Below are 23,899 nucleotides of genomic sequence, written 5' to 3' on the forward strand. Positions count from 1 at the left end.
TTATCCAACAGGCAGATTGTTTAGGGTATGTCAGCCATGAAGTTTTGATCTAGACCAACTGCCAAAATCATGCCTCGGTTAATTGTTGTACAGTCAAATCATTAACCGTATCACCAGTACGAATTGACACACATGTTCATGTACGCAGGTATAGGTGCAACATGGTTTCTTTTCATGTTTAACAGCATGACAGGAAGCAGAGTTTAATTCACCCAAACCCCACACACAAAGGAAACCTTATTAGTTCCAAGTATTGTCTTGTGAAGGCTAGCTACATTTCCCCCTATAATTCCCCCTGCGTGTTCTACTAGTCTGGAAGCTGGCCATGTTGAACATATACAGTAGGTCAGCATCCTCCAGGAAAGTGACAAGGCCATTTAAATGGAGCTTCCAGACTTTTTTTTCAACCAAAAGGCAGCCCTGCCACTTGGTTTGATAAAAATCTAATGGATGGGGATGGAGAAATGTAACCACTTTTAAATTCATAAATGGAGCTTTGATTGTAAAGATTGGCACATATAAGGACTAAATATATTTTGAAGCTATACATTGTTTATAAATACATTGTTTGCAAACAATCCCTAAATCTCTGTCTCAGCGGGAGCCATGATTCCTGTGACGGAGTTCCGGCAGTTCTCAGAGCAGGAGCCAGCATTCCGGGTTCTGAAGCCCTGGTGGGATGTGTTCACAGACTACCTCTCTGTGGTCATGTTAATGATCGGAGTGTTCGGATGCACCCTACAGGTTAGTGCACAGACTACCTCTCTGTGGTCATGTTAATGATCGGAGTGTTCGGATGCACCCTACAGGTTAGTGCACAGACTACCTCTCTGTGGTCATGTTAATGATCGGAGTGTTCGGATGCACCCTACAGGTTAGTGCACAGACTACCTCTCTGTCATCATGCTCATGATATGAGTGTTCGGATACACAGTACAAGGTCAGTATCTTCAAACCTCACAATGTCTGATTTCCCTGCCTCAGAGTGTCCAAAAGGCCTGACTATCTAATGAACAAGGTGCATACACATTATAACTTTATCTTGTAGCATAGTCCTATACCTAGTGGGGCAAAAGTGGTTGAATTGATGTCATAATGAGAAATATGTTCTAATTCACACAGTATGTCTTGTGTGCCGTGGAGTTAGGATGTTATAGCAGATATTAGTCTTTAAAGTAACTTGCTGATTCACTGCTCTGTAGATCTACTGTGTCCTGTCCTGTAGTCACAAACAGCCCAGTGTTGGGTTCATGTAAGTTGCACAGTATAGTGGAAGTTTACCAACGGAAAGGGGAAAACATTCCTGCACTCCACACATACACACACTCACATAGACACTGCCCACCAAAAATGTCTCCCCCGCCTGCCTCACCACGTCTTCATAAACACATGGGCTTCATCCAAAATGGTATCCTATTCCCTATATACGTAGTGCACTTCTTTTGTCCAGAGCCATCTGGAACACAGCCATGATTCCAGCGACCAGTGGCCTGTCACTTCCCTTCCCCTCATGACCAGCTGCAGAGAAAGTGGGTGGAACCCTCCCTTACGGAAAAAAAAACATGAATTTCACATGATCACATGTGTGTTCCACAATCACATTTTGATCTGGTCACATGATTATATGTCAAGTTAATGTTATAACATGTGAAGCAACATGTGATAACATGAAACTACACATGTGAAATCATGTTTTTCCACGTGAAATTGTAAGGATTAACCCGAGCCGCTATCCTTCTCCTCTTATAAACCCCTGTAGATTATAAGTCTTTATTTTTAGAAAAGCCCAAAACACCATTGACAGGAACTTGTTTATTGGGGTGAGAATATCCCGTGTTGTCCCTTGAAACAAGGGAAGGATCACTACAAAAAATAATGACTATTTTGAAAAACTGCATTCACAGTTTGTAAATAGTGGGTGATTTCCAAACATGACCCATCTGATGACCCTCATTAGTTTACATTGGTAGTTTACATGGTGAACTGAACCGCAGCCTAGTCAAAGCAGACAGCACTGTCCCTAATTAATACATTTCCTGGCATTATGGGATTGTTTGTCTCAGTTTACATTAGTGGAGGTAAACACTGGCTCTGCCAAAGGGACATTTTTTGGCTTTACACACACAAGTGTAGCTACCGGATGTAGATGAACAGTAAGGGGGAAGGTGAGAGAGAGAGAGAGAGAGAGAGAGAGAGAGAGAGAGAGAGAAAGAAAGACAGAGAGAGAAAGAGAGCAGGACAGAGAGGGAGAGAAAGTAAAAGAAGAGAAAGATCAAGAGTGAGATCAGGAGAGTGAGAAAGAGAAGTGTGTGTGTGTGTGTCTGTGTGTGTGTGTGTGTGTGTGTGTGTGCGTGCGTGCATGCATGCGTGCGAGAGAGAGAGAGAGATGACCAGGGTGTGTAGAATTCTGCTGATCTCTGTTGTCATGACGTGGCTCTTTCTGGATATAGATCGTGGCTTCCCCCTCTCACTCTCTCCTACACCCAGGTTCTGTTATCTCAGGTGGTAAATTCCTGGCGGAGACTATCTCCCCCTGGCCACGCTGAAAGAGAGACCACAGAGTGAACAAAGGATTTCATGTGGCTGAACTCCTAAATCCCCAAAATGTGAAAATGAAACTATATGTCCACTTGTGAGAATGTGGGAAGAGTCCATGGACACTTAAAGGACAGTTATGTTGAGTGTGTTTCATTTGGTGACCTCACCAATCACAGGAAACACATAACTATATCTCTGAATGTGTACATTTCTCAATTATGGTGTTTGCATCTAATTCTTGTATAAAATGAATGAGTAAAGATGAAACTATTTGTGAAATGATGTAATGTGATGTTAAACCTTTAATGTGAGAGAATTGTATTCCTTTTAAAGTTTAACTAAGTCATTGTCCCACTCCCATGAGCACAGACATGATCTGGCGTCATGGAACAGCCCTTTCCTATTGTTACGAATAAAACCCCCTCCTGAGGAAATCCTCTTCAGACTACGCATACCTCGGTGTAAGCTGAGGTGGCACAGGTTTGAGTACCAAGACTAAGCAAATCCACAGCGTGAGATTTGATTGCGAATAGTTATTAAATTACCATACCACGTGGAGCATTGGCTACACGGCTGAAAATGGTTAAACCCTGAGACTAGCGATCCCTACAGAATAAGAGCAAATCTTAGATACTAATTACTAGTCTGCAGCTAGACATGATGTAAACCTTGGACGAGAATACAGACAACCGCCAAAACATCTATTCTATGACAACATTTCTGAATGGTACTCTGAAGTATCCATTCTAACCATGAACGACTTTGATCTTCAGGGAAACAGAAAGCGAGAGAGAGACTCGGATTAACTCTCCAGCAGATGGAACGGATTCCAACAGAGAAGATCACAACGACACATGGGCGTAATATATATTAATTGCAATTATTCCCGAATGAGTGAGCGTTGTGTGCAAAGGATTAGCATTTCAATTAATATAATTACAGTGGGGCAAAAAAGTATTTAGTCAGCCACCAATTGTGCAAGTTCTCCCACTTAAAAAGATGAGAGAGGCCTGTAATGTTCATCATAGGTACACTTCAACTATGACAGACAAAATGAGAAAGAAAATAAGAAAATCACATTGTAGGATTTTTAATGAATTTATTTGCAAATTATGGTGGAAATAAGTATTTGGTCACCTACATATTTCTGGCTCTCACAGACCTGTAAGTTCTTCTTCTGTGGCTCAGTTGGTAGAGCATGGCGCTTGTAACGCCAGGGGTAGTGGGTTCGATTCCCGGGACCACCCATACGTAGAATGTATGCACACATGGACTGTAAGTCGCTTTGGATAAAAGCGTTAAATGGCATATATTATTATTATTATTATTCTTTAAGAGGCTCCTCTGTCCTCCACTCGTTACCTGTATTAATGGTACCTGTTTGAACTTGTTATCAGTATAAAAGACACATGTCCACAACCTCAAACAGTCACACTCCAAACTCCACTATGGCCAAGAACAAAGAGCTGTCAAAGGACACCAGAAACAAAATTGTAGACCTGCACCAGGCTGGGAAGACTGAATCTGCAATAGGTAAGCAGCTTGGTTTGAAGAAATCAACTGTGGGAGCAATTATTAGGAAATGGAAGACATACAAGACCACTGATAATCTCCCTCGATCTGGGGCTCCACGCAAGATCTCACCCCGTGGGGTCAAAATTATCACAAAACGGTGATCAAAAATCCCAGAACCACACGGGGGGACCTACTGAATGACCTGCAGAGAGCTGGGACCAATGTAACAAAGCATACCATCAGTAACACACTACGCCGCCAGGGACTCAAATCCTGCAGTGCCAGACGTGTCCCCCTGCTTAAGCCAGTACATGTCCAGGCCCGTCTGAAGTTTGCTAAAGAGCACTTGGATGATCCAGAAGAAGATTGGGAGAATATCATATGGATAGAACTTTTTGGTAAAAACTCAACTCGTCGTGTTTGGAGGACAAAGAATGCTGAGCTGCATCCAAAGAACACCATACATACTGTGAAGCATGGGGCTGGAAACATCATGCTTTGGGGCTGTTTTTCTGCAAAGGGACCTGGACGACTGATCCGTGTAAAGGAAAGAATGAATGGGGCCATGTATCGTGAGATTTTGAGTGAAAACCTCCTTCCATCAGCAAGGGCATTGAAGATGAAAAGTGGCTGGGTCTTTCAGCATGACAATGATCCCAAACACGCCGCTCGGGAAACGAAGGAGTGGCTTCGTAAAAAGCATTTCAAGGTCCTGGAGTGGCCTAGCCAGTCTCCAGATCTCAACCCCATAGAAAATCTTTGTGGAGGGAGTTGAAAGTCTGTGTTGCCCAGCAACAGCCCCAAAACATCACTGCTCTAGAGGAGATCTGCATGGAGGAATGGGCCAAAATACCAGCAACAGTGTGTGAAAACCTCGTGAAGACTTAAAGAAAACATTTGACCTCTGTCATTGCCAACCAAGGGTATATACCAAAGTATTGAGATAAACTTTTGTTATTGACCAAATACTTATTTTCCACCATAATTTGCAAATAAATAAATAAAAAATTCTACAATGTGATTTTCTGGATTTTCTTTTCTCATTTTGTCATAGTTGAAGTGTACCTATGATGAAAATTACAGGCCTCTCTCATCTTTTTAAGTGGGAGAACTTGCACAATTGGTGGCTGACTAAATACTTTTTTTGCCCCACTGTATATACTGTGTATAGTGATCCCTTTTGTCTTTCCCGCTTCTTTCTCAGTCCACACCCACTTCCCTTTGTCCACCAAGCTGTCATATCGGCTTAGCCCACTTGGGAATCTTCCCTATCCTTGTTAGTAAGCAATATCTACTGTTTGTTTGTTCATGCATTTCTGTGATTATTTAGTTAGTTAGTAAATAAATGATTAAGCCAATTGGTGTTGTCACACCCTGACCATAGTAAGTTGTTTATTCTCTGTGTTGGTTGGGGCGTGATAGTGACTTGGGTGGGTCATCTAGGTGAAATGTATTTCTATGGTGGCCTGATATGGTTCCCAATCAGAGGCAGCTGTTTATCATTGTCTCTGATTGGGGATCATATTTAGGTAGCCTTATTGTCCTCATTGTGTTTGTGGGATCTTGTCTACATTTAGTTGCCTGAGTGCACACCAGTAGCTTCACGTTTCGTTTGTGCTTTATTGTTTTGTTTTGGTGAGTTTCAGTTTATTAAAATATGTGGAACTCTACTCACGCTGCGCCTTGGTCTACTCATTATGACGAGCATGACAGGTGTATGGATAATTCATAGTTTAGGCTGGGTTCATGCAGATAACCAACAATTTACGACATTTGGAATGAGACTGACGTGAGGTAAATAATAATTCATTTAATAGAAGACTAATTGATCAGATATTAAAATATCTGAAGTAATATTCGGAAAATTACAACTTTGTAATCTGAAAATTTTCCGTGGTGCCCCGACTTCCTAGTTAATTACATTTACATTATTAGTTGAATCACGTAATAATAATTACAGAGAATTGATTTGATAAAATAACAGTCACCACTTTTAATGATGCCAAAGACACAACACTGTACTCACCAAGTCTGACTTTTAATTTCTCCTGTCCTGCATTAAAAGAGAGAGAGCTTTCCCCTTTTCCAGCTGATCAGGCATTTTCTTTAGACAAAATTCCAGACAGAGTCCTCTGCCTCAGGAACCACATGGTATTTAGGCTATATCACTGGTCTGGCTCATAAGAAAAGCAAATATTTACAAAGCTGAAGAAAAAAAACTGTATATACATCACCACATTCATGATCAGTCTATAATTGCAGTAGAAAATTGGTAATGTTGTAAGTGTTATAAAAGTGCAATGGTAGGACTCCCTCTTTAGTCTGCGGTGGCTAAAACACAAATTGGTCATTTCCTGTCTGAGTCACAGTCCTACCAATGTTGTCACAGAAGGACATGAGAAATAACATCCGATATCCCCCTCTGTTGTTTTTATTATCATTGTATCTAAGTTGTATCTAAGTTACTGTAATATACTTCATTGGAAATTGTACTCACTTTCCCACTGGGCACAGACGTCAGTTCAACATCTAGTCCATGTTGATTCAATGTAATTGCCTAGTGGGTTAGCTCATTATTAAAAAATAAAAAAGAGCAAAAAAATAAATGTGCCGAATAAAATCTTAGGAAAATTACAATCAGTGAATAATTTCAATATTGCAGAACTGTTTACTACTCAGTTATTGTGATATTGTGTATATATTGCCATCATTGGGTCTTGTTTGACAGTTCTATTGTCATCATACATTAAGGTTGCTTGCTTTATTGTGAATGTCTTTTTTCACATTTCTTTTTTTTCAGGTGGTGCAGGACAAAATCATCTGCCTTCCACAGAGAATATCAATGGCGAACCAAACAATACCCTTACCAAATAAAACCGAGCTGGTCTCACCTGTAGTGTCGCAGGATGTGCATGAGATGATGGGCCTGAAAACCAACCTGGACCTTCAACAGTACAGCTTCATAAACCAGATGTGCTACGAGAAAGCCCTGCACTGGTACGCCAAGTACTTCCCTTACCTAGTCCTCATACACACCCTCATCTTTATGGTGTGCAGCAATTTCTGGTTCAAGTTCCCAGGCTCCAGCTCTAAGATAGAGCATTTCATCTCCATCTTGGGAAAGTGCTTTGACTCCCCCTGGACTACTAGAGCTCTGTCTGAGGTGTCTGGAGAGAACCCAGAGGAGAAGGTATTGTTGGTATGTGTTTGTACAGTATGTACTATATGTATGAATGTATATATGTTTCTATGTACACTGAGTGTACAAAACATTAAGAACACCTTCCTAATATTGAGTTGAACCCACCCCTCCACGGAGATGCTGATGCTGGCCCATGTTGACTCCAATGCTTCCCACAGTTATCTCATGTTGACTGAAATGTCCTTTGGGTGGTGGTACACACGATACACACGAAAAACTGTTGGCACAAACCGGTGCGCCGTTCAAAGGCACTTAACTATTTTATCTTACCAATTCACCCTCTCAATGGCCCACATACACAATCTCAATTATCTAAAATCCTTCTTTAACTGGTCTCCTCCCCTTCATCGACACAGATTGAAGTGGGTTTAACAAGTGACGTCAACAAGGGATCATAGCTTACACGTGGATTCACCTGGTTCAGTCTATGTCTTGGAAAGAGCATGTGCTTATAATGTTTTGTACACGCAGTGTATAAATGTACAGTTGAAATCAGAAGTTTACATACACTTAGGTTGGAGTCATTAAAACTCGTTTTTCAACCACTTCACAGATTTCTTGTTAACAAACTATAGTTTTAGTCGGTTAGGACATACTTTTTGCATGACACAAGTCATTTTTCCAACAATTGTTTACAGACAGATTCTTTCACTTATAATTCACTGTATCACAATTCCAGTGGGTCAGAAGTTTACTTACACTAAGTTTACCATGCCTTTAAACAGCTTGGAAAATTCCAGAAAATTATGTCATGGGTTTAGAAGTTTCTGATAGGGTAATTGATATAATTTGAGTCAATTGGAGGTGTACCTGTGGATGTATTTCAAGGCCTACCTTCAAACTCAGTGCCTCTTTGCTTGACATCATGGGAAAATCATAAGAAATCAGCCAAGACTTCAGAAAAACAATTGTAGACCTCCACAGGTCTGGTTCATCCTTGGGAGCAATTTCCAAACGCCTGAAAGTACCACATTCATATGTACAAACAATAGCACACAAGTATTAACACCATGGGACAAAGCAGCCGTCATACCGCTCAGGAAGGAGACACATTCTGTCTCCTAGAGATGAACGTACTTTGGTGCGAAAAGTGCAAATCAATCCCAGAACAACAGCAAAGGACCTTGTGAAGATGCTGGAGGAAACAGGTACAAAAGTATCTATATCCACAGTAAAACAAGTCCTATATCGAAATAACCTGAAAAGCCGCTCAGCAAGGAAGAAGCCACTGCTCCAAAATCTACATAAAAAAGCCAGACTACGGTTTGCAACTGCACATGGGGACAAAGATCGTACTTTTTGGAGAAATGTCCTCTGGTCTGATTAAACAAAAATAGAACTGTTTGGCCATAATGACAATCGTTACGTTAGGAGGAAAAAGGGGGAGGCTTACAAGCCGAAGAACACCATCCAAACCGTGAAGCACAGGGGTGGCAGCATCATGTTGTGGGAGTGATGTTCTGCAGGAGAGACTGGTGCACTTCACAAAATAGATGGCTTCATGAGGAGGAAAATTATGTGGATGTATTGAAGCAACATCTCAAGACATCAGTCAGGAGGTTAAAGCTTGGTCACAAATGGGTCTTCCAAATGGACAATGGCTTAAGGTCAACAAAGTCAAGGTATTGGAGTGGCCATCACAAAGCCCTGACCTCAATCCCATAGAAATTCTTTGGCCAGAACTGAAAAAGCATGTGCAAGCAAGGAGGCCTACAAACCTGACTCAGTTACACCAGCTCTGTCATGAGGAATGGGCCAAAATTCACACAATTTACTGTGGGAACTTTGTGGAAGGCTACCTGAAACATTTAACCCAAGTTAATCAATTTAAAGGCAACGCTACCAAATACTAATTGAGTGTATGTAAACTTCTGACCCACTGGGAATGTGATGAGAAATAAAAGCTGAAATAAATCACTCTCTACTATTATTCTGACATATCAAATTCTTAAAATAAAGTGGTGATCCTAACTGACCTAAAACAGGGATTTTTTACTGGGATTAAATGTCAAGAATTGTGAAATTGAGTTTAAATGTATTTGGCTAAGGTGTATGTAAACTTCCGACTTCAACTGTATGTATTGTTGTAGTCGAATGGCTGAGGAAACTATGGGGCAGTTTCCTGGACACAGATAAAGCCTAGGCCTGGACTGAAAACTCAATGAAGAATCTCCTTTCAAAATTCTGTTTCCAGGACTAGGCTCAATCTGTATCCGGGAAACAGCCCTGAATTGGATATATTAGAAATATTTAAAATAAAATGCATTAATTAATACATTTATTTATTTATTCATTCAAGGACAACAAGAACAACAGTGCCAGCAAAGCGATCCTCAACGTGTCTGTAGAGGGGAACCTGGACAGCCTGGAGAAGACCCAGTCCCTCAAATCCATCCCAGAGAAGATCGTAGTGGACAAGCCCACAGCCAGCGCTCTGGATAAGAAGGAAGGAGAACAGGCCAAAGCTCTATTTGAGAAGGTGAAGAAGTTCCGCCTGCACGTAGAAGAGGGGGACATCCTCTACGTTATGTATGTTCGCCAGACTGTTCTCAAAGTGTTCAAGTTCCTCCTCATCATCGCGTATAACAGTGCTTTAGTCTCTGAGGTGCAGATCACAGTGAAGTGCAGTGTGGACATACAGGACATGACGGGATATAAGCATTTCTCCTGTAATCACACCATGGCCCACCTGTTCTCTAAGTTGTCGTACTGTTACCTGTGCTTCGTGGCTGTGTACGGATTCACCTGCCTCTACACTTCCTATTGGCTCTTCTACCGCTCACTGAAGGAGTACTCCTTTGAATATGTGCGGCAAGAAACAGGAATCGATGACATCCCAGACGTGAAGAATGACTTTGCCTTCATGCTGCACATGATCGACCAGTACGACCCACTCTACTCCAAAAGGTGTCAAATATATATTTTTTGAAATTGTAAATTGTTTCAAGTAATTCAGCTCTCCGTTGCTGTTGATAAGTATGTAATGACTCCAATTGTAAAACAAACCACTCGGGTGCAGTTGTATGGCTACCCTCTGCTCCAACCGTTCGGGGTTGGAATAAAGCAGAAGACAAAAGAAGAAGTTTCCATGGCATATCTGTTTACTTTAGACAATAACGTATTCTTCTTCTTTCTTTCTCTCAGGTTCGCAGTGTTCCTGTCTGAGGTCAGTGAGAACAAACTGAAACAGCTGAATCTGAACCACGAGTGGACACCAGAGAAGCTGCGTCAGAGACTGCTGACCAACCATAACAACAGATTGGAGCTGCAGCTCTTCATGCTGTCTGGACTCCCGGACACCATCTTCGAGGTGACAGAGCTCCAGTCCCTGAAGCTAGAGATCATCAACAACGTAACCATCCCAGCTTCCATCGCCCAGCTGGAAAACCTCCAGGAGCTGTCTCTGTATCAGTGTTGCTTAAAGAGCCACACCACAGCCACTTCCTTCCTCAAGGATAACCTTAAGGTATGCTATTCTGGTAGTCTTTGGTGTGGCATGTTTTATTTATTTTTTTATAATAAAGTATCATTCTATCTTTATGTAAGGTGCTCAGGGTAAAGTTTGATGACAGCAGGGAACTGCCTCATTGGCTGTATCATCTGCGGAATCTAGAGGAGCTCTATCTCATTGGCTCACTGAGTCCTGACGCTTCTAAGAATGTGGTTCTGGAGTCTCTAAGGGAGCTGAAGAATCTGAAGACCCTCTCGCTCAAAAGTAACTTTACAAAGATCCCCCAGTCCATCGTAGACGTGTCCAGCCACCTGCAGAGGCTGTACATCTACAACGATGGCACCAAGCTGGTGATGCTCAACAACCTGAAGAAGATGGTGAACCTGACTGAACTGGAGCTGGTGCACTGTGACCTGGAACGCATCCCACATGCTGTCTTTAGCCTCACGAACCTACAGGTATGATATGCTGTACCTTGACCGCCTGCTATGATCGCCTACAGTGTCTCAAACTCTATCTAGAATGGTCAACCTACAGGTTTGATATACAGTACTATGACTGTCTGGTACTGAGTGGCCCACAATGTGGTTTTTAAATATGTAATGACTTTAAGCTCCTAGTTGAGCAAAGGGCATAAAAAGGTGCATCTCCAGCTAACTCTGTTCTGGGTTTTCTTGACTTCAAATATGTCATATGTATTGCCAATTCCTGTAATATTGTGGAGTGACACTTAAAATACATTTGTATAACTCTTAACTCTACAGGAGTTGGACTTGAAGGAAAACAACCTGCGCTCCATTGAGGAGATAGTCAGCTGCCAGCACCTCCACAAGCTGACGTGCCTGAAACTCTGGCACAACAGTATCTGCTACATACCTGAGCACATCAAGAAGCTGGGCAGCCTGGAGCGCCTCTACTTCAGCCACAACAAGATAGAGATCTTGCCCTCGCACCTGTTCTTATGCAACAAGCTTCGTTACCTGGATCTGTCCAACAACGACATCCGGTTCATTCCGCCGGAGATTGGCGTCCTACAGAGTCTTCAGTATTTCTCTGTCACGTGCAACAAGATCGAGAACCTCCCAGACGAGCTCTTCTTTTGCAAGAAGCTCAAAACCCTTAAGCTGGGCAAGAATACGCTGTCATTGCTCTCACCAAAGATCTCATACCTGGTTCTATTGACACATCTGGAACTGAAGGGCAACCATTTTGAGCTCCTGCCTCCAGAGCTGCGGTTCTGCCGGGCGTTGAAGCGTGGCGGCCTAGTGGTGGAGGACGTCCTGTTTGAAACCTTGCCTTCGGATATCAGAGACAAAATGAAGGCTGAGTGAAATGCCTTACAGAATCTGTGCAAAAGGCCATGCAATACATTACTATCCTGTCCAGGGGGTGTACTTGTACATCATGCTGCCTCACACTACATAAACAGGAGATTGGCTCCTGTCCTAAGGGCCTATCTGGCTCGGACAAAGCAAGTTACTTATATGTGCAAAAAGAAAATGCCAATATTGTCTTAATCTGACAATCATAGTCTACCAAAATGGTAGATTTTACTGTATACTTAGTTTATCATGATCAAACTCTAAGTAGTATACTGTTCTGGGGTGGAAATTGTGAGATTCATGCACAGCAAATTCTCCAGTGTTAAATCAACACTTACAGTGACAATTTTTTCTATAAAGATCCACATGATTAACACTTTTAGTGTTATGCAATAACACTTCATATAGTATTTTTAACACTAGGAAGTGTATATAGTTTACACTAATGGTGTTATGCAATAACACCTTATATAGTATTTTTTAACCATTACGCAAAGAGCTCTGTATCTGTTGACAAGGTCGCTTGTGTTGGATTAAGGAGATTACAATAATAATAACGTCTTTAATGCTACTTGTTATTATGTAAGTATTTACAAAGACTTCAGGACTAGCAGAAGACATATTCTAACTTAAACAAGTATAACCATAGACCACTTAAACTGATACAACACTTCCATTCATGGGTGCCAAAAACAACGAATTTAAAGCCATGCCTCAACTAAGCCACACCTCCAATTTAATTTCCCAGTGCCTTGCCTTTTCAAGTTAATTGTAGATTTACCACCCATGACAGTATTTGTTAGTGACAGAGATATGGTTGTTGAATTTATTAATTTCACTCCTGTGGACTTCCCACTAGAGGTGAATGTTATCATTAAAATATAATGCTTTAGGACAATACATTAAATATATAAGGCCTTACTTTGATGGCCAAGTTTTACCCTAACAGTGGTGCTAGGACAATCCTGGTTTACAGGCCACATCTGCAAGTCACATTATGCAGGCTTGCAAAGGGATGTAATTCCTATAGGAAACCAGACAGATTTTTAATAATTCAGAATGACTGTAAGGGTTAGGAACATTGTGAGGAGACTACCTAAGTCAGGGATGGGCAACTCCAGTCTTCAGGATCCAGAAGGGTGTCACACTTTTCCCCCATCCCTAGCAAACACAGCTGATTAAACTAATTACGTTCTAAATTAGCTAGGGCAAAATGGTGACACCAATCAGGCCCCTCGGGGCCCGAGTTTCCCACCCCTTATCTAAACCATTTCAACTGGAACAGCCATTTAAGTAATAGTTGCATTTATTGCATCCATTTGATTGGATTAGTTGAGAAAAATCTGTGTTATTTAAAAATTGTATTTGTGTACCATAATATTAATCAATCAAAGTACATGCAAAAACACAGATATTAAAAACAATCCTAAAAATGACTACCTCCAGTAGAGCATGCTGGGAAATGTGATAATGATGGGCATGGTTTTATTGGGAATGTTTTACTCTCCACGGAGTAAAACTGACACAATCACATTCTCACACTTAACATTGGATATAAACACTAACACTGGGGTTATTTTACACTACTGAGTGTTAATTTCAGATTTAATTTAACTCCTGACTCAACACTATAAATGTTACACTGAAAAATCAACACCAGGTAACACTGGCCAATTTGCTGTGTGGGTGTATGTTTTGAGTAATATGTCTAAGTGTTACTTCATGTCAGAATGGAATAAAGCTTTGTGATGTAATGAAATGGTTCTTAACAATATAATTAGTCACAGGAAAGGTATATTTTGTAATGGGGCGTTGTTCATCTGCACCTGCCCGCAATTGCTAATAACCCATCCGCAACCGCCCGTCTATATGTGATAAAGTGAAAATCTAACTTGCTTATATAAAAAAAATGTGCTGTAGGATAGTGTGAGATGTCGGAACGATTTGACAGGGGGTGCAGGATTCTTTTTTGCCTGATTTAGATACGTTTCTGGTTATAATATCCAACATTTTGTAGGCTATCTGTTATTCAACTTGTCATTTGGCCGATATGTTGCCCTAGAAGACTAAATAAACCTTTGATCACCAGAATAATGTGATACATTGATAGAAATAATGCTTCAATCTAGTTGACATAGGTAAAAAAGATTCTCTGTGCAAAATCAGTTTGACCGGTTCTGAGGAAACAGAAAAGTGTGAAAACGACCCAACATGTTTCTGATAAGATTTCAGTTCAGCTTGGATGCATATTTTATGTGGTTGAAATAGCTTATTGTCAGCTTTTATGATGCTGATATCACCTGTACAGACACTATCTAACTGCGCATTCACATTCTCTCAAGATGCTGAAAGAAAGAAATCTAATTTCTCCACTCTTGTTCCCGAGTTCAAATTTTGCTTACATTTATTTGATGTATCATTTTACTTAAATAAATGCTTAATTCTGCAGGAGTTAATATTAACCACTTCACCAATTCTTTCCCAAACATGACTTTTCTGTCCCTCTCTTCTCTTTATTTTCAACTCTCCATTTCACAGCTTTTCTCTTATTGAATTAAAGTCTGACATTGTCCTTTTTGCCTCCATGGATAGACGCTCACTTTTTTCTGCCCATTCCCAAGTGCATTTGGGTTTTGGCCGTGTAGGCTATTTGGCGCGCCTACAGATAGGCCCTAAAGATGAAGCTTATGCACCAATGCCAGATAGCCTAAAATAATTAAAGAAAAACATCAATGTAGCCTATAGATATACATTTCACAAGAATGTTATGTTACATTTACAGATTTTTTAAGTATTGTTTTCTTTTTAATCAAGCCGCCCGCTACCCACCCACCCTTCATCCGCACAATATTTCATGACCCTAAACCCATATAACCACGGGGACTGCTGGTTATGAGTCAACCCGCGCATCACTAATACTTAGCCTGGCTACCAGTCTATTTGTGCTAAGATTTGACTCCTTGTACTCTGTGTCTTATGCCAAACATAATGTTTGTGGAATGATAGTACAAACAGATCTGGGACCAGGCTAAGGTATACTGTCTATCAGAGGAACTCAACAACAGGATTGCTTGTTCTTGTATTATTGATATTGTTATTTATTATACTTGTTATACCGTATTATGCAGTGTCTAGCACAAGCTTCAATGAACATACACTGGATAGAATGTAGGCCTATAATCAGAAAGATTGAATATATATACAAGAATCAAAATATTGAATGTATTATCCTGAACGGCCTCATATTTTGACTTAATTTACTGTCCAAAGATATTCTAAAATAGATATACTAAAATGTTTTTTGAAATAACTTTTCTACTCAGTCTCTATATTATGTAGTACTCGGATAATGAAAGTACTTTATATAACAGTGTAGTTGGCTACAAGTGAAATGTGGACTCAGCTGTAACTTTGTCAAGACCATATTTATCAGGAGGGATAGCTAGTTTTAGTTAGTCACAGTTTACACAAGCTAAAAAAGACCAGCCATGTTGTAATTAACATATTTTTATTACAATCCACAAACCCCTTGCACACGCCTTATAGATAGAGAGGACAATAAAGTCCACGCCTTAGACATTACAGTGTATCATAATCAGAGCTGTGGATCACTGCAAAGGTGCCATGGTTAGCTGCTATCGTAATTTATAAAAACAGTTTCCCTACTGTATTTAGGGCGTAATATTCTAATGTTAAATATTCCAACCAAATGAATACAGATGGTAAAGAGAGAAAGATAATAAAAAGGCATATCTTTTGTGCATATTTTTTTATCAGATCATCTTTGCTGTGTTTGGTTCTTCATGTTGATTAATAAAAACAGCCAGATGGCAGCTGCTTTAAATGTGGCACAAATATTTTGTAGTCTGTGTTATCCTATTCCTATAAACCATGTTGCATCCCATTTCATGTATAGCTGCACTCCTGGTTTCCCTCAGAGAAAGTAAACCAACTGTATTGTTGTTGTGTGTGGAATCAAAGTTGCACCCTAGGTGGCAGTGTTGTGCTTTGAATATAGCCATGTTCAAGTGTCTGAGGGAAATTCTTTACTAAAGGGGTACTCAATTACTATTTGAGAAGGTCTGGTCACACAAATTTCCTAGGTGGCAAAGGTTCTACACATGTATATAAGTATCCAGACCCTTTGCTATGAGACTTGAAATTGAGTTCAGATGCATCCTGTTTCCATTGATCATCATTGAGATGTTTCTACAACTTGATTGGAGTCCACCTGTGGTAAATTCAATTGATTGGACATGATTTGGTCACACACCTGTCTATTTAAGGTCCCAAAGCTGACAGTATACGTCAGAGCAAAAACTAAGCCTTGAGGTCAAAGGAATTGTTCGTAGAGCTCCGAGACAAGAGTATGTCGAGGCACAGATCTGGGGAAGAGTACCCAAAAATGTCTGCAGCATTGAAGGTCCCCAAGAACACAGTGGCCTCCATCATTCTTAAATGGAAGAAGTTTGGAACCACCTCTTACTAGAGCTGGCCACCAGGCCAAAGTAAGTAATCGGGGGTGAAGGGCCTTGGTCAGGGAGGTGATCAAGAATTTGATGGTCACTCTGACAAAGCTCCATGGTTTCTCTGTGGATAGGAGATAGGAGAAACTTCCAGAAGGACAACCATCTCTGCAGCACTCCCCCAATCAGGCAATTATGGTAGAGTGGCCAGATGGAAACCACACCTCAGTAAAAGGCACATGACAGCCCGCTTGGAGTTTGCCAAAAGGCATTTAAAGGACTCTCAGACCATGAGAAACAAGATTCCCTTATCTGATAAAACCAAGATTGAAATCTGGCCTGAATGCCAAGCTTCAAGTCTGGAGGAAACCAGTCACTGCTCATCATCTGGCCAAAACCATCCCTATGGTGAAGCATGGTGGTGGCAGCATCATGCTGTGGGGATGTTTTTCAGCGGCAGGGACTGGGAGACAAGTCAGGATCGATGGAAAGATGAACAGAGCAAAGTACAGAGAGATACTTGATGAAAACATGCTCCAGAGTGCTCAGGACCTCAGACTGGGGTGAAGGTTCACCTTCTAACAGGACAACGACCCTAAGCACACAGCAAAGACAACGCAGTAGTCTCAATGTCATTGAGTGGCCCAGCCAGAGCCCGGACTTGAACCCGATCTAACGTCTCTGGAGCGACCTGAAAATAGCTGTGCAGCGACGCTCCCTATCCAACCTGACAGAACTTGAGAGAATCTGCAGAGAAAATTGGGAGAAACTTCCCAAATACAGGTGTGCCAAGCTTGTAGCGTCATACCTAAGAAGACTTGAGGCTGTAATCGCTGCCAAATGTGCTTCAACAAAGTACTGAGTAAAGGGTCTGAATGCTAATGTAAATGTGATATTTCAGTTTGAATTTGAGAAAATCTATTAAAACCTGTTTTTGCTTTGACATTATGGGGTATTGTGTGTAGATTGATAAGGGGGGGGGACGATTTAATCCATTTTAGAATAGGGCTTGAAAACCACTTAAGCCTACCGCCGACTTTTTCGAACATTCTGTTAAAAATCGCACATGTCAGCGTCCTGCTACTCATGCCAGGAATATAGTATATGCATATGATTAGTATGTGTGGATAGAAAACACTCTGACGTTTCTAAAACTGGTTAAATCACGGCTGTGACTATAACATAACGTGTGTTTCATCGAAAAGCGGAAGAAAAACTGAACACCAAAATCGGGAAAATATATCAATGCGCCACTTGCATGTATTGTCTATTGGAAAGCAAATTACATGGGGCTGAGATTGCAAGTCCTACAGCTTCCACACAATGTCGCCAGTCTTGTCAATTGCCTGGGCTTTGTTTCTTGGTCAAAAGAGTAAGAGAGAGCCCATTCCTTCCGGTCTCCGACAGGATGTTTTGGAGGAGAAATTTCCGAACATGATTTCAAGACGTGGAGCTATTGAATACACATCGCCCCGTGATCAATTTGATAGATTATTAACGTTTACTAATACCTAAAGTTGGATTACAAAAGTATTTCGTAACAAAATGTGGAAAAGTCAAGGGGTCTGAATACTTTATGAATGCACTCTGTATAATTAAGAATTGACAAAGCAGATTATTTCAGAGGGGCAGGACCGAGGTAACCTTCATGTAGGCCTATTAATGTAAAGAAATAGAGCTGTCATTATACAGATGGTGGAAGCCAAGACATTTTAAACTTGTAGTGTATTTTGAGTTTTTAAAATACTTCTGAAGTTTGTAATATCCACTTAAAATTTCAGACTTGAATTTCGCTTACGAAAAATGTATCAAACCCAACATAAATGTCCATTAATTAAAATCCACATAATAGTTCACATTTCCTGTTGCTGTAAGATTATTTGCCTGCTATAGCAAACTGGCTCAAATTAAGATCCTACATCTGTACTGAATACTCTTAATGATCATCCCAAATAAAATAATGATACATAACTTTGGCTTTTGTTCATTCAACAGAAGTGCTCCAACCTCTCTTTGTTCCATGTTCCTGGCAAGCTGAGACAATGGCTATATTTGTGCTATCCAAGACAATGGCTATATTTGTGCTATCCAAGACTATCCAAGACAATGGCTATATTTGTGCTATCCAAGACTATCCAAGACAATGGCTATATTTGTGCTATCCAAGACTATCCAAGACAATGGCTATATTTGTGCTATTCAAGACTATCCAAAACAATGGCTATATTTGTGCTATCCAAGAAAATGGCTATATTTGTGCTATCCAAGACTATCCAAGACAATGGCTATATTTGTGCTATCCAAGACTATCCAAGACAATGGCTATATTTGTGTTATCTAAGACTATCCAAGACAATGGCTATATTTGTGCTATGCAGCATTTGTTTGGCCCACGAACATGGCTTGTTCTATGAAGGGCATGTTACAGAGAACATAGTGGCATTCTGAATGGCATATAGGCACAGTATTGATAATAATCATCCACAGGATAGATAGGTACTTTATTTTCCATGTTATTAGAAATTGAAATCTATCTTCTTAACACCACCCTCATGTTGAGAGACACGGCATTTCATTCTAACATACACTACCGGTCAAAGGTTTAAGACCCGCAGTAGAGGTAACTCTGGGTCTTTCTTTTCTGTGGTGGTCCTCATGAGAGCTCATGAGAGCCAGTTTCATCATAGCGCTTGATGCCTTTTGCGACTGCACTTGAAGAAACTTTAAAAGTTCTTGAAATGTTCCATATTGGCAGTACATTGTCACAATTTTTAATTTTCTTTAAAAAATGTTTTATTTAACCGTTATTTAACTAGGCAAGTCAGTTAATTAAGAACAAATTCTTATTTACAATGATGGCTTACCCCAGCCAAACCCAGACGACACTGGGCCAATTGTGCGCCGCACTATGGGACTCCCAATCACATCCGGATGTGAAACAGCCTGGATATGAACCAGGGACTGCAGTGACACCTCTTGCACTATGATGCAGTGCCTAAGACCACTGCGCGCCACTCAGGAGCAGCGGTTACGACTGATTGAGAAGGAAGACAACTTATTGAGAAGGAATTAAATAGGAAAGAAATTCCACAAATGAACTTTTAACAAGGCACACCTGTTAATTGAAATGCATTCCAGGTGACTACCTTTTGAAGCTAGTTGAGAGATTGACAAGTGTGTGCAAAGCTGTCATCAAGGCAAAGGGTGGCTACTTTGAAGAATCTCAAATATAAAATATATTTTGATTTGTGTAACACTTTTTTGGTTACTACATATGTGCTATTTCATAGTTTTGATGTCTTCACTATTATTCTACAATGTATAAAATAGTAAAAATAAAGAAAATCCCTGGAATGTGTAGATGTGTACAAACTTTTGACTAGTACTGTATATATTTTAAAATAATAGCCTATAATCTTTGAGAATTTACAATTCACATTTTTTTTTTAAATTCAGCATAAGGACACAGCATTAGCCATACCAATTGGTCAGTGTATGCTTTTTTTTATCAATCAACCGCTATGGTGGGTCGCGAATCAAAAGATACCTCAATTGGTGGGTAAAGAAGCAAAACAGTCATTGAATGTAACATGACACTGATGTATGAAAAGAATGCCTTGAAATTTCACAGCTTGTCATGGACTGATTGCAGCTAAGTAGGCTACCTGGCCAGACAATCTTGAAGTTCCTCTTCGCTTGTCAAAACATGTACCAACCATAACACTACCTGCTGCAGGTGTTAGAAGAATAGCTCTATATTTCCATGTCTGTGTACTGTGGCGTCCTTGAAGTCTGTGCATTATTTAATGTGTTTAACGGCTTGGTAAGCATGGAAGCAGTGAACCAGGTCCTCTGTAAATAGGGTAAAAGGCAGATGCCATGGCTCCTAGGTACAGTGCATTTGATCTTGAGGAATCAACCTACCCTGCAGCACAGGGGAGCGTCTGTGTGTTTAAGAGCTGCCTGAAGGGCACTTTTTTTTTGAGTGGTTTACCAAAACAATCCCGTTGAGAAAGCTACTTAACCTATATAGGCCTAAAATAAATGACCCTAAGTCTCCTATGAAGACCAAACAATGCAACATTGGTTTTGGATGACAATGTAATACAACCAAAATGTTTTAAGTCGTCTACCGTCAAGGGATGGATTTGCAACAGGACATTTTATGGATTACACCTTTAACTGTGTGTGTGCCAGAAGTATTTGGACAAATTCACTAAAGGTAGTCAAAAGTATGGTATTTGGTTCCATATTCCTAGCACCAAAGGACTAAATACAGTTTGTGACTCTCCATTTTTTGGGGGGTATGATTTTCATGTCTCTCTCACTCATCATTATTCACAATGAATTAATGATTATCCTTAATCATGCTAGCATCCACATTAATGTAGAAGTGTTTAGAATACATACTATATTCTTATGTACAATACATAATTTACAATTATTTACACCACCAGGAAATTAGCTCAGATAATCTTCAAAATTAGACAATCCTTGTCCGGCAGGGAAACATTATTTTATAGTTTAAAAAAAGGATTTTGTTGCATTATAAAATTCTCCTAGATGTACACTACTGTTCAAACGCTTGGGGTCACTTATAAATGTCCTTGTTTTGAAAGAAAAGCACATTTTTTTGTCCATTAAAATAACATCAAGTTGATCAGAAATACAGTGTAGACATTGTTAATGTTGTAAATGACTATTGTAACTGGAAACGGCAGATTTCTTTCAATGAAATATGTATGTAGGCGTACAGAGGCCCATTATCAGCAACCATCACTCTTGTGTTCCAATGGCACGTTGTGTTGGCTAATCCAAGTTTATCATTTTAAAAGGCTAATTGAAAACCCCTTTGCAGTGATGTTAGCACAGCTGAAAACTGTCGCTCTGATTAAAGAAGCAATGAAACTGGCCTTTAGACTAGTTGAGTATCTGGCGCATCAGCATATGTGGGTTTGATTACAGGCTCAAAATGGCCAGAAACAAATATCTTTCTTCTGAAACTCGTCAATCTATTCTTGTTCTAAGAAATGAAGGCTATTCCATGCGAGAAGTTGCCAAGATACTGAAGATCTCGTACAACGCTGTGTACTACTCCCTTTCATAGACGAGAGCAAACTGGCTCTAACCAGAATAGAAAGAGAAGTGGGAGGCCCCGGTGCACAACTGAGCAAGAGAACAAGTACATTAGAGTGTCTAGTTTGAGAAACAGATGCCTCATAAGTCCTCAACTGGCAGCTTCATTAAATAGTACCCGCAAAACACCAGTCTCAACATCAAAAGTGTAGAGGCAACTCCGGGATGCTGGCCTTCTAAGCAGAGATGCAAAGAAAAAGCCAAATTTCAGACTGGCCAATAAAAAGAAAGATTAAGATGGGCAAAAGATCACAGACACTGGACAGAGGAAGATCGGGGAAAAAAGTGTTATGGACAGATGAATCTAAGTTTGAGGTGTTCGGATCACAAAGATGAACATTCATGAGACACATAAAAAAATGAAATGGTGCTGGAGGAGTGCTTGATGCCATCTGTCAAGCATGGTGGAGGCAATGTGATGGTCTGGGGGTGCTATGGTGGTGGTAAAGTGGGAGATTTGTACAGGGTAAAAGGGATCTTGAAAAGGAAGGCTATCACTCCATTTTGCAATGGACGGCACTTAATTGGATCCAATTTTCTCCTACAATAGGACAATGACCCAAAGCACAGCTCCAAACTATGCAATAACTATTTAGAGAAGAAGCAGTCAGCTGGTATTTTGTCAATAATGGAGTGGCCAGCACAGTCACCGGATCTCAACCCTATTGAGCTGTTGTGGGACAGGTTGACCGAATGGTATGTAAGAAGTGCCCATCAAGCCAATCCAACTTGTGGGAGGTGCTTCTGGAAGCATTGGATGAAATCTCTTCAGATTACCTCAACAAATTGACAACTAGAATGCCAAAGGTCTGCAAGGTTGTAATAGCTGCAAATGGAGGATTCTTTGATAAAAGCAAACATTGAAGGACACAATTATTACTTTAATAAAAATCATTATTTATAACCTTGTCACCGTCTTGACTATATTTCCTATTCATTTTGCAACTCATTTAATTGATGTTTTCTTGGAAAACAAGGACATTTCTTAGTGGACCAGCTGTGCAGACAACCCTACCAAATGGCCCAAAGTAGCCTATGGCGATATCTACACCTACTTGTTGGAATCTCCAGGTTTACATGGGCAATACACATAGCTAGTTAGATGCAAACAAGTGTTAGCTAGTGACTTACCGTGAATTAAATGCTTCGAACACACAAATGTATTGAGTAACCGGAGCGCATAGCTTTCTATCATATTCGCAGCGTATAGCCTGAAACCATGAGGTTCGTCTAACCTGGTCCTTGGACAGTTGATGAAACTTCATTTGGTGGTCTTTTCTCCTACTATTGTTCAAACAAAACAGTATGCAACATCATTTCGACATCTTAGCTATAAAAGCGTGGTTAGTTAACTAAAGTTAGCTAGCTGAAGAAAGTCAATTGGAATCGTCTCTTTGGCTGATAATCTTGATGTACATTCCATGCGACAGTATCTGTTCCTGCTAACATTTTTACATTTAGAACCCAAGTGTTTTTAGGTATGATGTAGTTTGTTGATTAAGACAACATGGAAGTATGTTAAAAACGACCAACCAAGAATATCCTAAATGTTTATAGAATTATTTTTTAAAAATACAGCCATTGTCGGGTTATGAGTAAAATAGGCAATTTTAACATGGGAGTGAAGGGAATACCCTATGGCTGAACCAAACTCGGCGGCATGGTCACGTCATGCCTCGCCGTGTGCATCTATGGCAGAGTTTTCAAATCGCTTTCATTTGATTGGTAATTTTCAACCGTCACACCTCACTTTTGGTTTTGTTTGTTTCATTGGATTATTTACTTTTCAATCACTGCGCCCGCCCTTCTATTCCCATGCATTTGATTGGCTGATAAGTTTGTTCAGGTGTTTCATGAAAATACACTTCCTGTCCAATCAAAACAGAAAGTTTGTGATAAAAGTGCATAGCTCCCTAAGACTGTATATGGCCGCTCCAGCAGAGACGGAAGAGGAAGGTTTGGGGGGAGAATGTAATGAGGTTTGGGACAAGATGGCGGGTACGCCCTAATGGTTGTCGGATTTGGAGTCAGGGTCGGTAAGAAGGTGGGCAGGAAAAAAAGGAAGACAGTGGAACATTTTAAGTGTAAATATGGAGTGCTGCAGAAGGAAATTGAACATGACTAGAGTGAGGATGAGATAACTACAGTGGCAGGTGCGGTGACGACTGCCGAGTTTGAGCCTCGTCCCGATAGTGATAAAGATGATTTTGGCACAGTGTGAGTGAGATTTTTTGGAGAGAGGATCCAAGCCTTCTTCATCAGCTAATGT

At 40.4% G+C, this 23,899-nt stretch overlaps 1 protein-coding gene across 17 annotated transcripts in view; it reads left to right on the forward strand.

Annotated features, from left to right (window-relative positions):
- The window catches only part of LOC118393002 (volume-regulated anion channel subunit LRRC8C-like), an 83,417-nt gene extending 67,532 nt beyond the window's left edge, over window positions 1–15,885 (forward strand). For 7 of the 17 annotated variants that reach the window (XM_052460695.1, XM_052460698.1, XM_052460699.1 and 4 more), the window contains 4 exons: window positions 9,555–10,162; window positions 10,400–10,721; window positions 10,802–11,164; window positions 11,471–15,885. In XM_052460695.1, coding sequence (XP_052316655.1) covers window positions 9,555–10,162; window positions 10,400–10,721; window positions 10,802–11,164; window positions 11,471–12,037 — 1,860 coding nt within the window. In that variant the 3' untranslated portion in view covers window positions 12,038–15,885. The other 10 variants (XM_052460712.1, XM_052460730.1, XM_052460737.1 and 7 more) reach the window with 6 other exon arrangements.
- The last annotated feature ends 8,014 nt before the right edge of the window (window positions 15,886–23,899 follow it).

Source organism: Oncorhynchus keta, chromosome 1 (genome assembly GCF_023373465.1).
Source record: "Oncorhynchus keta strain PuntledgeMale-10-30-2019 chromosome 1, Oket_V2, whole genome shotgun sequence".
In the NCBI taxonomy this organism is placed as follows: domain Eukaryota; kingdom Metazoa; phylum Chordata; class Actinopteri; order Salmoniformes; family Salmonidae; genus Oncorhynchus; species Oncorhynchus keta.